Here is a 16,315-nt window from a genome sequence, read left to right on the forward strand (position 1 = left end):
GTGGTTAATAAGAAATTTTCTACGATGTCAAAAAAACCAACATAACTTGAAAATTATCACAGATAAGTAGTATAGGGGAATACTAATTCAGATCAATGCAGAAAAAAAATTCTCCTCCATCTAGTAAAATACAAATTGGGACATAACATTTGAAAAAATTAAGTTATGGGTATTTGAAGTTGTCCAAACTTAAAATTTTTGGGTTTATTAACTTCTTTTCCAATTTTAACACACTGGGGAACAGATATGGGCTTTCTCTTTTAATTCTCCCAATTTGATTTCGAAATCTCTAAATCTAAGAGAGTACCGATTTTTTAAGTGGCAGGTGCAAAACCAAAAATTGTCAAAAAATCTTAAATATCTCGAAAACGGTTAAACTTAGGTATAGGGATAGCTGATAAAAACTTTCTCAAAATAACTCAGCTAATCTAAAAATACAGTGAAAAACATAGCTTTCCATTTAAGATAAGAAAGTTAATAGCGACTTCCGGTGTAACTGGAAGTGTCGCCATCTTGAAAATACTTTCATTGAGCAGAACTGAACGGATTATGGCCGATTACTAAGTTTCAAATAAATATCTTTATTAGAACCTTCAATACTTCTAATGTGGGGTATAGACGGAACAGTTGTGGGTTACTTTATCCCAGTCAACTGTTTTTTTTTTCACTGAGAAACTTATTTCAAGAGATTTTATTGAAATAAGCTGAAATTAAAAAAATATAATTTAATATAATTTAATAGTTAAGTTTATTAATTGCCCATTAACTTTTTTGTAACAAAATTAGAAATTAAATATAAATTAAAACCAATTTTAACTTTTTCATCGCACAATTGCCAATAATTACAAATTACAATTAGTTTTTACAATTTCGAAAACAACCAAAATTATTTAAACCTATAGCTAAATATAAATTCTGACGTTCAGAACATAAACAATGTATTTGTTCCGTTGTTAAATTTGAAAAAGTAATAAAATATTATCATAAATTAGGGTACGACGTATTTTGATTTTGTATCTTCTAATACAAATATTCCAAAAATTGTCTCAAACACTTTTGTTCGTTTTTTAAAACACCTGTATATTATTTTATATCAGGCTAAAATGATAAGATGTTGAAAGAAAATGTGTTAGCCGTGCAGTCTTTTAGTGTTCATTCTGATGCAAATAGCAGGCTCTTGGTATTAAATTTTATGAAGTGTCATGGTAACAGGTTTGTCATTTGCACCCCATTGGTGTTTTAAATAGAAAACAAATATTGTGTATAAAAGTACAGTTTTGCAAAGTTTTACCAATTTTTTTTAAAGCTACTTTTCAAAGTTTTCTTATTGTCAACTCATTTCATTTCTCAAAAGGTTTGTAAAAGTAAAAAGGAAAAGTTGGACAGCACTACTCCAAACTAAAGTATCATTATATTGACAAAATAAGGCGATCAAAGAATATATCTGTTGTATTATTTTTTAATAATAAAAGAAATCACACATAATGTAGTTGAAAATAAACAGCTGTGGATGCATACAGAGTGATTTTTTAGGGCCTACATTAGAAACTTTTTAACTTCTAATACAGGGTGTATTAGAACTCACTCCCCACTGGAGAGGTGCTAGTGGTAACAGAGATGGCAAAAATGCAAAAAAATGTGGGTCTTTTATTCTTAGTTTGCGAGATAGAGAGGTCTCAAAATGACCAATCCCAGAAGCTCTCTCCCAGGTGTACTGCATACAGTAGATGCGTTACTAAGGAATAAAAAATAATTCAAATGGCGCCAATTACTTAGTGCGAAACATAAAAACATTAAAAAATAATGAAAACTAAAGAAGTTAACAAAATAAGTTTGTAGTTCTATATTTTTTAAAATATAACTTTAGGAATTTTTTCAAGAGTTTTATGGTGATCTTCACATGCTTCTCAACAATGTACCACTGAGTTGGTGCACCAGTTTTTGGTCACCCTGTATATCAATTTTTTTGTTAAATTTTTTTGCAAGGGTTTATCTAATATATCACTACCCTTGAACTTTTTGCGATAAGTGAACATTTTTTTTGCATTCGATAACCGAAGGTTTGAAGAGTCTTCCAGATTTTTCAAAATTGTCGACTGTCAAAATTCATAGCTAATATGATTTTTTCAAAATGGTTATCAAAAAACTGCTACAACTCTTAACGGCAATCGAAAGAATATCGACTTTTTTAAATAAGTCTCATAACTTTCTCTTACAGTTTTTGAAAGAAATTACAAAAAACTTTGTAATTTCCAAAGTAGACCTTGTAAAATGGTCAACAATTGTTAAACTTTAATATTTTATTTAGTTTTTAGCTGGCTCATAATCGAATAAGCAATAATAATATTTAATTATGGTTTATTATAACTTAGTAAATTATGTAAAGTAACTCAGTCAGTCTGTCATCTAATTTTGAACTTGTTGAATAAAAACGGTAAACAAATATGACATTTTTTTAGTTAATGGCACAATTTTAATTTATTTTACGAAAGTTTACTTGATTAAAAATGAAAATAATGAGCTAAAGTTCTGTTTTTTGCGATTATTTAAAAAACTGTAAGAGATAGATATAGAAGATGTTAAAATAAAAATTGATGTACTTTTGATTGTCATACGTCAAAAACTATGACAACAATTGGGTGCATTTTACTCACTTTTAAGAAGTGAATTCAAAAATGCAATAAAAATAGGTGGTTACTATTTAAAATTTCAAAATTGGCGCTAATTTCTTGATCTAGTAGTTCAGGAAAATCATCCATTTTGAAAATAATTTAGTTGAACTCGGAATGCTCGATTTGGATTAAATATAAAATCTTAAAGCTCTAGCTATATTAGAAGTTAAAATGTTTCTAATGTAGGCCCTAAAAGAATCAGCATGTGTAACCTTTTATAGGAGTTACATACCTAAATGACAATCACTTTGGATAATACAATACAAGATATAGAAATAAATTTATTTTTTATATAAATAACTTGTGCCAAGTTTATGAAGTTGAAAATATTGAATTATTCCTCAGTTTCGCGCTGTGTATTGGTATCTTGATATTTGTTTTATTTCCATAAATAAATGTAATTCCAATGAATGTTTATTGCTTATTTTAGCGCAGATTGTTTAATAAAAGACACTGATTTCGTAAAAGTGATATAAAAATTCCTAAACTTATTGAAAAACCTTTTAATGAAAATTTAGTAAAATTCAATGACGACGAAAAACCAGAGTAGATGCAATAAATAAATCGATGGAATTTTATTAAAACGGAGTGCTTGCTTTCTAAATGAATTTCCCCGTTGCTTGTCACGCTTCTGTAGTTGCATCCATGGCACGTCTCGTCTCGTCTGCAATAAAAATGCACGCCAAGCCATTAACAAGCGTCGCTTCGCAGGTATTCAATTCCTGAAAGACTGCCCCAGAGAGCCCTACATTCCCATCTACATGGTGGTTGGGGGCAGTGTGGGCTGCGTGAAAATGGGGCTCACCCTCTACAACCAGCTGCACACCCGTCGGATGGACGCTTCCAGCACAGCTAACGCCGCTTCCATCGGCTCGAGAGTCGCTTCGATCGCCCTCACCGGATTCCTGATCATCTGGTTCAGTTTTGGCAACTACTGGGTCTTGAGGATCAAATGGCCGGACTATGCTCCCACATTATTCGAGCCGAACCATTGGTGCCATCGCACTTTGTACGTGTTTGCGTTGGTTCATCTCTGTGTGGTGTATTCGGTGATGGGGTGTGTGGTGGTGTTAATGTTGGTGTTGGCTGGATGTCAAATGTTTGGGTGCCCTTGGCTTGGACCGGCAAGGTACAAATAGCACAATCCGCCTGATTACTTCGAACTGTGGGACATGCCCAGGACTTACCACTGACTTGCTCAAGGTTTGAGTTTTATCGCTTCCATTCTAACAATTACGATCTCTTCTTGAATAACTTAACTCGTAATGGATCTAGAAAATGCTTCAACGACTAGATTACTCGAAAAGATTGTAGATATTTAGTGATAATGTCAATTAGCGTAACATTGTAGGTAATACTCTCTATTAACATTGATATATTTTTATTAATACTTTATAACCGCTTGTAAATCTTATGATAAAAAGTACAGACGGTCCCAGTGAAATGCTAGTGTCTACTACTGATTTCTAAATGTTAAAATACTGGGTGTGCAACCTTACGCGCAGCCAAGAAAATCGCGACTTTTAATGAAATAAAAATCCTAAAATTTTACACACCAGCCTGTACATTGATAAGGAACATTCTCGATTTTTATTAAATTTTTTTATTATTAAATAAAGTCGTAGTAGTTTTGTGAGTTTTTGGGCACTAACTGTTAATTTGACTACAAAGTTTTTAGACCAAATGACTTGCTAGCCCATCGAACGCTGGTTTCAGAATAAATTTTTACTTGATTGGTGAAATATCGATCTTTTTTATTTAGACGCAAACCAGACGCGTGATTCATTAGAAGATGGTATAATTTGCCAACAAAGGGATCAGTTACCAGTAGCTGACCTTTTTGAAGCCTCTTATTTACAGTCTTGCAATAAAACTGATGCCTGCATTGAAATATCCCAACGAAATCTTTTACAATCTTACCTCAATTACAGTTCACATTGTCACCTAAATTTACGACGCCACAAGTAGCAACTCATAAATAAAAATAATTTTTAAAGTTAAAATGTAAAAGTGCGTTTAATTCAAAATCTAGTTGGTATTTTTCTTCGCTAATTTCGTAAACAATTATCTGAAGTGAATACGCGTGGTTTAGTATCAAATTTTGAATTTGACTTTTTGGTCGAAAATTACTTTTTTTTGATTTTTCTGCAAACGAAAAATTACCAAAAAATTAGGGGAGATACCTTTCGAACGTTAAGTTAGGCGTGTAAGATACAATATTTTTTATTTAATTAAAAATCGCGATTTTCTTAGGTTCGCGATAAAGTTGCCCACCTAGTATTAATAAAAAATTCGAAAAATTCAGATACACTAATTTTTGTTTTTAGAACAAGAATCAAATTTTTTTTTTTATTAAACTAGAACGAAAGAATCAGCAAATTTGTCCAGAAATGAGCATAAATTTACTTTTTCTAAGCGTTTATTCAGCAGAAACTCAATTACTCCGCAAAATTTTTCTAAATAAAAAGTAAGCCAATAAATCACAGAGTTATGTTAAAAATGACATTATGTTTGCAACTTCTGAGGGTTTAAACACGTTTTTGGACTAAAAGTCAAGTTTTTTCTTGTTTTCTTTAAACTAGATCGAAAAAAAATACCTACTAAAAATTATTTTTTTTATGCATTTATTTCGCAAAAACTCTGTTATTGCGCAAAATTTCCTAACAGTAAGCCAATAAATTATGAAAAATGATATTATTTTTGCAAGTTATGGAGATTAAAACATGTTTTTAGACCATAATTTACGTTTTTTTCCTGTTTTTATTAAACTAAAACGAAAACATCATCAACTTTGGCGGAAAATGTTCAAAAAATTACCTTTTCTAAGCGTTTATTCAGCAAAAACTCAATTATTGCGCATTTTTTTAAAATAAAATGTTAGCTAATAAATCACAGAATTATGTTAAAAATACATACTTTTTGTAAATTTTGAGGATTTAAACACGTTTTTAGACCAAAAGTTAAGTTTTTTTCTTGATTTCATTAAACAAGAACGAATAAAAATACCAAATTTGATTAAATATACTTAAAAAATTTTCTTTTCTAAGCGTTCATTTTGCAAAAACTCAATTATTGTGCAAAATTTCTTAAAAGTAAACCAATAAATTACATAATTATGTCAAAAATGACATTATTTTTGCAAGTTCTAAGAATTAAAACTCGTTTCTAGACCACAAATTACGTTTTTCCCCGTTTTTATTAACCCAGGACGAAAATCATCAACTTTGATGGAAAATGTCCAACAATTTACTTTTTTTAAGCGTTTATAGTGCTTATACAGATAAAACTTTATATTTAAGTTACAAAATCCATATGTATAAACAGTATTTACTAACCTAATACCTATAACAAAGTAAGTACGCGAAATATCTAAAGAAAAACAAGATTAACTTTAATTAAATTTGAATATTTAGTTATTTAAATATAATTTAACATTGTTTTTTTTGCATATTTTGAGTGTTATTTTGTTATTACATAGGTTAGTTAATACTGTTTACACATTGATTTTGTAATTTCTTTCTATAATAACAATATAATAATAATAATAATAACAATTAAAATTAAGCAAAATTCTTCTAGCTTTAAGGCTTAAGGGGACGACAGACTTAAACCATGTGTACGACAAAGACATGTATAATGAAAATAATTTTTCTATTTTTAGCGATATTTGTAATTTAACTTTAAATCGAAAAATGAAACTGGGTTTTTTAAACAGTTTTAAACAGCAAATGCGCCAAAGTAACACTTTAAAAAAAAATAACTATTTTTTTATTTTTTATTTTTTTTAATTTTGAAAGAAATATTTATTGGTATTCATGTAAGGATTATCGTTCTAATTCTTTGAACTCAATTTAGTAATGCCTCAAGCATTATTATTGTTTTTTTCTTTTTGAAGTAATGTTTATTTGTTACTTTTGTTAGTAGTTTTTGTGTTTCTTTTTTATTGCTCAAAAATGGAAAAAATGGGTAAATGATCAAAAATTTAGAATACGTCAAAATCTACTTTTTACTTTGGAAAACTGTTGGTTAAAATTTAATTTGATTATTTTTGGTAAAACATAAATTTGTTATGAAGATTTTTGATAATGAAGTTTAATATTTTTTATTCATTGATAATAATTACTAGAAGAAGTTTGAGTGCATACAGATACAGAAAAAAATACATAGTTCTAAAAATTTTGCGTAGCATCTAAATTTATGAAAGACAGACAAAACAAATCCTTTACCAAATAACTTCTAGATATTGTTGATAAATTTTTATTTAATAGCTACAAAATTTAATGTAGCTACTAAAAACTTTTTGTTCATGTTTGTTAATATCAGGTAGACCGTTTTTCCCAAGACGTAAAATATAAAAGACAAATGCTTCTCTGTCCAAATAACGTGACGACAATTTTTTTTTAATATTTCTTATTTTAAAAATTTATATTTTTTTTTAAAATACGTCATAAAATAAAAAAGATTACATTGGCGTAAATTTAATTACGATTCTATGATCAAAAAATTTCGTTTCCGAAAAAAGTGAATAGATAAAAAGATAACAGAAAAATAAATTCCGCACCATCTGACAGTTTATGAACACACTAAAACGTAATGCAGAGAACGTTGAATAGATGAGAATGATTAACGAGTTATTAGGAAATTAATTTAAGAGCAGAAAATGTAACAACAGTGGAAATATTTTAAAGACGACTCTGTTGGCGTGGATATGGGACTACATCAAGCCACTATTTAAAACATTTTTAAAAAATGTGCTCTAAATGCATTAAACAAAAATTTTTGGATTTCTTCTAAACCCATGCGTTAAAAATTGGACCTGAAAAAATAGATGGAACACACCTAGAGCAAAAGGGCTACAGATTATACTCACATTAAAATAATAATAAATAACTAAAATTTTTGGCATTTGTTTTTAAAAATTATTTTTACTCTCATTTATGGTCAAAGCATTAACTTCTACAAAAAATAAACTTATAGAGAGTCTTCTTTTCAAAAAAAAAACATATCTCTATACCTTCAACCGTTTACATTTAAATGTTTGATCGGTAAATACGAGTATGAAATGAATCCGTCACTTGTACGGCTGTGGTGGTTTTGGTTGACAGAAATATGGTTTCGCAAAATTTTCGTAGAAATTTTAATCTTCAAAATTTTTCTTATGTCACTAACCGTATTCGCAGCATTTTGTTTTGTTTTAAATTTGTATTATACAGGGTTATTCACATAAGACTTCGAGTTTGTTCAAGTATTGTAGCAACGTTTTGTTTGAGCACCATAAAGTTTTACAGCACTTAACGCTGTTTATCAGTTTGTCAATCCCCGCAATAAGATGTTTTGTCAAGGATAACCTGAAGAAATTTACGATACGATCGAATCGTCTGAAAGACTACAGCCTGTCTGCAATAAATCACAATAAAGCTTGCCTCGTGGTTTGGGAAAATCTCAATAAAATTTAATGGTGTACAAGCAAAACGTTGCAACAATAAAATGCAACTTTACAATGCATAAGTCCAGATTCAAAATTAAATTAAATTAAAATTAATTAAATTAATTATGAGTTATGACTTTACCAGGAATTCAGTTAGCTTTATAATCTGTCTGTATGTTGTATTTTTTATTTGGTCGGTTCGGAGTTTTGTATGTATAATCCTGTATTAATTTTAGTTGTCAATTTTACATTACTTAATAAGTATTTTCTACCTTTTTTAAGATAAAAGTTTTTAGTTTAAAAGATTTTTTTAGGTAAAAGTTAAATTACTTCAAGGGTGATTTTCATCAATCTCAATTATATTTATTAGTAGAATAAATTTACAGAAACGATTGTTATAATCATAGTAACGATTGTTTTTAACTGTTAATTCAACCAACGTTAATGAAACCGACCTTAAAACAATTTTTGAGCTGAGATAATCAATCAAAACCCTAAATTTTTGGCTGCAGAAAACGGAGTTTATTTTATATTTCTTTTGTCCTTTTAATATTTAGTTCCCCCTATCTTGTTTTTGGAAGCATTTTTAATAGTAATTTAATAAGTGTGGTATATCGTTTACTAAAAAACTTTTTTACTTGACTTCAGTACTCATAACATAAGGTTTTTCATTGACCTATGAGTATTAAATAATTTTAGAAGCAGTAGATTGTTATCTATGATTTTCAAGTGCAAATTTTTCAAGATCTTAACATTTATAAGTCAGTAACAGACTTCATCACAACTCTCTGGGATACTCTGTATATGTTTTGAGAAGCTAAACTTTACATAGGTAGTCCATATTTTATTCTCATCCTTGCAAAAAACACTTTATTTAGATGTTATGAAATAGTCCAAAATCTATGATTTTGATTTGGTTTATAACGCGAAAACTTCAAACGTTTTTTATAAATAAATCTGTTACAACTAATTCTGGGGTCCTAATTGATTTATATACGAGTACGTCAAAATAAGTTGCCATTTAATTGCTATTTAAATAATTTGGAGAATCATAATTAAATAAGTTTATAGTGCGATTATTTTTAGCAGTTTCTTGTTGTTTTTCCTCTCAAAAATTTCGGTCTATTAATATTACACTCTGAACAATCTATGAGTGATTATTATTAGTCATTAATAACGTGAAAGGAACAATTTGTCACCGCGGAGTTACAGAAGATTTATGGAAACATCTTACCTCACATTTGTGGGTCTTTATAGAATTAAGTGAATATTATCAAACGTCATAAAGAAAATCATAGCTGTGACATCAAAATAAGGATTAAAATACTTCAATTTTTCTGTTACTATTTTTAACAGACAAGTTAATAAGGACTACTAATTATTGAAACAATCCAATACACAGTTGGCAACAAAATATTTAATCAACTTTAGCAACTTTCTAAAAGATTCCATTTTATACAAGGTGATTTAAAAATATCGATCCAACCAACACTCGAATGGTAATCTAATCATAGATTATAGACGTTTTATTAACTTTTTTCTTTACTTGTTAACTACCTAATTAGTTGTAATTTTATTGGTGATTTTTTTCATTGTTGCCAGATCTGCGTTTTCGCTAACTAAGTTTAAAAAAAAGATTCAATCTAACCTTAAAAAGCTCAAACAATTGTTTTTTACTACATCCCCAAAAAAATGGTCTAAGAAACTTGAAAGCACCATGGGAAAGATCTAGGCTTTTTCTTAAAATGACCTGAAAAATATTTTATCCATTTTTGAACTGGAAGGTGCAGTTCAAAAAAAAAAAATTAAAAACCCTAAACATTTCGTAGACGGCTAAGTTTTGGTATAGCTTATGAAATCTATCTGAAAATAATTTAAAATAAGGAATTTGATAGCGACTTCCGGTGTAACGGAAGTGTCGCCATGTTGAAAATATTTTCATTTAGCAGAACCTAAGAGATTATGATTGTACACAAATTTTCAGATGACTTTCATTACTAGAATTGCCATTACTTCTAATGTGGGGTTTAGACGGAACACCCAGTATACATATATTACCTGTTTCAAGACTATAGATCTTAGTTACTAATGATTAGATCTCTTCTTATTGAATGTATAAATTATATTGGCTATTATTTTTTTGAAGTGCGTGAAAATGCGACGTTGGCGTTTTTATAGTTTTGAAACAGCTAATAACTATTTGTAGATAGTTGTTTATAAGTGGGAAATTTAATTTTAATAACATTATAATACCTGAGAATCAAACATGGACTACTTGGTTAATATTTAACTGTAAGTTGCATGTTGCCGTTATGCTAACCGCTGCCTCAAATATCAAGTGATTAAAGTTTAGTTGTACAAGTTTTAGGTCATTTAAATAATTTCATTAATTACTTGAAATTATTTGAAACAGTCTTATGTTGATTATGTTCTGTAAATTTAAATTTGCAGCGAGAAGCGAAGAGAAGTATCTTAAACTGTGCAGCTTTATTAAATAAACATTAAACTACCAACAAGTTAAAACTTTGTACAGTTAGATAAGTGAAACGTTGGGATTGTTTCCTCAGACACTCCTGCTATGTGAGTTTAGACATGAGTTACAAATGTTTTCTGCGATAAAGTTTCCTCAACCATTGAAAAAATAAACTCTTTTTTTGCAATTTTTGCTTACTTATTAATTGCACGAGTGTTTGAACTAGACACTCATGGCTTGCTTGAAAGGATTTTTCTCCATAAAAGTCCAATTTGCTTTAATACAAGGGTTCGCGAAACGGGTTAATGTTATGCTATGTCAACATTTACGGTCCAATGACAGCTTATTTCCGGGAACAATTACAAACATTCCTCACATGTTCATTACCTTGTATATGAAGGCTTTCTCTTAACTTTTGCTATCGTACGCCTGGAGCATTTCTGGACGTATTTTGATATGAGATTTTTTAATAAATGGACAAGGAAGAGGCCTTTGAACAAGTTTTCTTATTATGTGGATTCTATTTACAACTGCATAATCAACAGGGTTGGGTTGGGAACACCAAGAACTTAAAAACCGTAGATCCATTTTCATGCTTTTTGTAACATTTTAGGCTTAAGCGCTATTTGTATAATTAATTATTAAATGGATGTGTATGCTGTGCAAGATTTCAGTTTGTATTTTATAAATAAGCCGTCGTTGTAGACGACGGAATCGCGGTCCAGGCTTTAAAATAACGAGATATTAAACTAGAAATATCAAAGACAGATTCTTTTACAACTAACAGTGGGATTTTCCAAAAAAAAAACAAGAACACAAGGAAATTGTGTTTTCCTTTATCAACACTAGTTGTAAACGATCTGTTCTGCTTTGTACATAGGGTCATATAATAAACAATCTGTATAGACATACAGGGTGTCGCAATGATTTGAAAAAACCTATTATTGACATTTAAACTTAATTTAAACCATAAAACCGTAGCAGCATTTCCGAAAAGTATTTTCAAATATACAGCTACAATGTTTTCAAATGGAACAGCCGAAATTTTGCATTTTTGTTTGTAGCTTTTAATACAAATGATCTTGATCTAAACTTGAATAGGGTGATTCTGTTTAGTACTTTCGTGGTAATTTCACTACTTTAAAGGGGAAAGTTCAATTGTTTAGCACATTGCAATTAGAAACATAAAAAATTAAGTTGGATAACTTAAACAAGTTAATCCTCATTTTGTTGTTTTTCTTTCTTAAAAATTATTAAAATGTCTGTCTAAAAATATAAAGTTTTAAATGTCTAAAGTTAATAACTAAAAAGATATTTGACTTTAAATGTTAATTTCACAACAATAATAACTCCACCATCAGTAAAGTAAAGAAAAAGAAAATAAAATAGAAAAAATGTTTCCAGAAACAAATAAAAAAATTGCTGGTTTGAGTCATTTTTGAAAAAAATTTTGACACCATAATAACATTTCTGACGTCATGTTTTTAATAATGAGATCATTTTTATTTTTGCTTAACGACAAATGTCATTTTGTATTAATTTTTGAGAACACATTTTTACCTTTTTGTTAAGAACAACAAGCAAGATTCAAAAAAATAAATAAAAACATTATGTTATTTGGATTTTGTGTTACAGGGATGAATACTTTTTTGTGTTTTTTTTGCATTTATATGTAAGTTTAAGTTTTCATGGTAATTTTACAAAAAAAAATATAGAAAACAATTGCCGCTTATAATCTTATAAAATAAGTCATGAACAAAAACATATTGCCCAATATGTTTAACTATAATTTTTTTTATCCTATTAAATATTTTTTTTTATTACCAGGTAGATCAAGATGTGTAAAATGTTGGTTGTCATTTAGAAAAAATCAGAGTGACGTCACAACTAAAAAACGAATGACATCATAAATGTCACTATGATGTAAAATATAGATCTCGAGGATTTTTTTTTGAAAAATGACTAACAAGAAGATATGAAGTTTGTGCGTTATTTTTCGTACAGTTTGTAAAATATTTTGCACTTTGCAATAGGGTGATCATTTGAATTTATAATTAGAGTAGGCTTTATCGGTTTTTTAATTTGGATGAAAAGTTCATTTGTGATAATTAATCAAGTTGAGGGGATAAATAATAATGTTTTGAATGATAATATTCAATTGGAATATATTTTATTCTTCAATTTGTAATAGTTTACAAATCATAAAGACAAAAAACCGCCTACTCTAATTATGAATTCAAACATGGTACATCTTTTCTAAGTCATACTCATAAGTGAAGAATTTCCCATAAAGAACTAACCTATCTGGTGGATATATTCAATGATAATAGTTATAATAATAATATTTATTTATTTGATGTAAGGAAGATTATTGCAAAATAAAAAATATAATAATTTAAAAAATAAAAACTTGCATAAAACATTCTTTACGTTTTCCAAGATGTCAGTTTGAATAAGAAAAGTGTGTCACCAGAAAAACTGTTAGTAAGTTAGTATGTTTAACATGCTTAACATAATATTTTGTCTCTACGTCTCACATTTATATTAAATTTGATTTTTTTTATAAATAATTTAGTTGTTTGTTTATAAAATTTACATTTTATCTAATCTCACAAGTTTAACGTCCTCCAAAAATTGAAATTTATAAGAGTGGAAAATTACTGGGAAAGGACCATAAATGAAACCAAAAGAGAGTTATGCAACGTTTCGTTTTATGGCATAAGATATCATCAGGTTGAAAAACAGGTTATTATAAACATCGATAATTTCAAAAATATAAATCTTACCAATCAATCTTATAAGTAACATTAAATACAATAATGTTTTACAGATGACATAATTAAAATGTAAATAAAAATGTGGCATCGACACGCAGCAACGATGAAGTTCAAACAAAGAATGAGCTGAAGGGGAAGTCAGTGCCACTATCTTTCCAAAAAAAATTTTATAAAAACTGACACGAAATACAAAATTAAATAATATAATAAAAATTCAAATTTAGTCAATACATAAAAAACAAAGACTTAAAATCGACAATATGGATCACGGTATGATATGTTATAAAATCCTAAAATTTTATTATGTTTAAACAGTAAAAAATTTATGAAATTTATGAATATAGCTTAAATTTTGTGTCTATTCTGAAATTTACTAAATTTTTAACTGTATTAATAAACAACATTTCAGAAACCAACCTATTAGACTAAACTTTTTATGTCTATTATTTAAACGTATGCTGCGATAGAGCCTTTTTTTCCAAAATTAGCTAAGTTAACAGGTTTACCATCATTTGTTTTTTAATTTTTGTATCGTTTGACTAATCTAACAGTGCTGACAATGTTTACAATTAATCTTAAAAACAACGTGAAATCATTCCACAATTGAAATATTATCTTTTAATTTTACAAATAATTTATTAAGTGTTTTTTTTGGTTTCATTTATGGTCCTTTCCCAGTAATTTTGAAATTGTTGTGTTTTAAATTTAACTTGTATGTTGCAAATCACAAGTGTTCATAACAATTGTTCTGGTCAGATCGCCTATGTGTGGCAATTGTCACAAAAAACGTATGTCTTGGTTAACATTACAAAACAATGACAGATGACAGCTGTCAGTGGTGTCAGTGTCAGACCAAAAATTCACACCTTCATCTGAACTTGAAGAGTAAATTCTTGAACGTCTGCATACAATTATCATGATTTGCAATCCGATTTTTATCAAAAACTCCTAAATGCAAAAATAAGAGAACATTTAAACAGTTGGCAGCAAACCATATGAACTTATCATGCAACCTACGTTCATGCTAGAAAGAGAAAACCACAGCAAACCACGACCAGAACAATTATTGAACACTTGTTATTTGTGAAGAATAATTTAAGTCAGATAATACAAGGGTTTTCCTTCACATAAAAGAATTTTCTGTTTTACTGTAAAATACGTTTTATATGATAAAAAATTTTAGTGAAGGCGAATTATCTTTTCATTCTTTTTGTAATGTGAGTTTTAATCGAAAAGAATTTTCAAGTACCACACTCTGGGCTTTTGTGCTCGTCTACTACTGGTACAATTATTATTAGGACAAAAAGGAGGACAGCGGACCTATTAGAATTTAAAAAAAAACTATGATTGTGTTATTTTTTAAATTGCTTTTGTATCCTTATTGATTTTCCTCAAAGCTTTACTGATTTTTGTTGTTGGAAAACTGAAGTATACTTGACTGTCATCATTCATCACCTAAAGGAGTATACAACCATATTTTAAAATATTGTAAAAATGGATATTTATTGAAAATAAGAAAGGTCCTAATATAGACCCTTGAGGCACTTCCTTAGTTGACAAAATTTGAAACTGTAACCGTTAATTTTACTCTTTGTAGTCTATTTGAAAGATAACTTTTTACGAGATTAATAGTTTCAGAACTAAAACCACATTTGTTGGTACATTTTCAATAATTTTAGACAGGACAGCTGATAGTTCTGAGATCTAAATTCCTGAGGATTCAACTGGCAATAAACTTCTTCATTTTTTATCTTCTTGATCGCCGTAAGTTAAGAGAAATTATATCCTTAAAGCTTCAATTTTTTTCTTTAAAGTGGCGCAAGTTCTACTTGTCTAGAATTCTTAGTTTCATATAAACAATTTTCAAAAAAGAGTGTTCGTCAAAATTATTAATGTTAAAAGCTACATCTAAAAATGTGAAAAAAGATAATTGTGTATTGTAGTTTATTTCGCAAATACCATGTATATTTGAAAATAATTTTAGGTGAGTCAGGAGGTTAGTATCTACGGCTTTTGTAGAAAAAAATTCCAACTGTCAATAATGGACTTTTCCACTTGTGGGACACCTTGTATGCTATTTTTATGTCACTTAGTGTAAAAAGATATATTAAACATATGATGACATAACGTAGCTACATGTATGTATAAACACATCGAAAAAAGTCGCAACTATTATTGTATTAGACAAGTTAAAACGTCAGTTATTCCAGATTAATCACACATTGTTTTCTTAAGCCGTTGGAGTTGTTTTAAATAAATTTTTAAGGGTTGGCAGTGGCAACAGTTGTGGTCATTCGAGGGACCAATATATAAAAAGAAATGGCTTAAAATAACGATTAATCTGTAATTTAGTGACTTTGTACTAATCTAATACAAAGCTATGTGAATTATTATTGCGGGGTATTCTTATATAATGCGAGTTAATGTATGTATAATGTATGTATAGTGTAGGAAATTTATATGCTGCGTTTAAGAAATGTATAGTTTGTAGCATGTTGGATAGATTGACATATAATATAACAGAATATATTTTATAATGACTGTCACAATTAACAATCAAAACTGTTCTGTAACGTTAATGTTTATTATACGTATATCTGTTGGAGCTGTGATAATTGCTACATAACACATCATTGATTTGATGCGATGAAAACATTTCGTTTGTATGTTTTATTTATTAAAATAAAAATATATCGCTCTAGTCTATTCTTCATTCCTATTGACCCAATTACTCCAAAACGTTTTCGCTCCACTCAGTGAACATTGCTCGTTAGATGTGAAGTTTGAATAACTATGCTGACGATGCAACGAGAAAAGCACGCCTTTTATACCCTCCTCTATGAAGTCATAAAAAGAAGTATGGTAGGTGAATTTTCCTGTGTGTGTGTGTGTGATTTTTGCGTTCATTACGAAAAAGTTTTATACAGTTCTAAAAAAAAACAAGACTTTTAATTGGAAGAAGTTA

At 28.7% G+C, this 16,315-nt stretch overlaps 1 protein-coding gene across 7 annotated transcripts in view; it reads left to right on the plus strand.

The window, feature by feature from the left end:
* LOC103314073 (uncharacterized) overlaps positions 1–16,051 on the plus strand; it is a 195,757-nt gene extending 179,706 nt beyond the window's left edge. For 5 of the 7 annotated variants that reach the window (XM_015981844.2, XM_064356273.1, XM_064356272.1 and 2 more), the window contains one exon: positions 3,384–16,051. In XM_015981844.2, the coding sequence (XP_015837330.1) occupies positions 3,384–3,811 (428 nt within the window). In that variant the 3' untranslated portion in view covers positions 3,812–16,051. The remainder of the gene's footprint in view (positions 1–3,383) is intronic. The other 2 variants (XR_010333764.1, XR_010333765.1) reach the window with 2 other exon arrangements.
* The last annotated feature ends 264 nt before the right edge of the window (positions 16,052–16,315 follow it).

The sequence above is a fragment of the Tribolium castaneum genome, chromosome 4 (genome assembly GCF_031307605.1).
Source record: "Tribolium castaneum strain GA2 chromosome 4, icTriCast1.1, whole genome shotgun sequence".
Lineage (NCBI taxonomy): Eukaryota > Metazoa > Arthropoda > Insecta > Coleoptera > Tenebrionidae > Tribolium > Tribolium castaneum.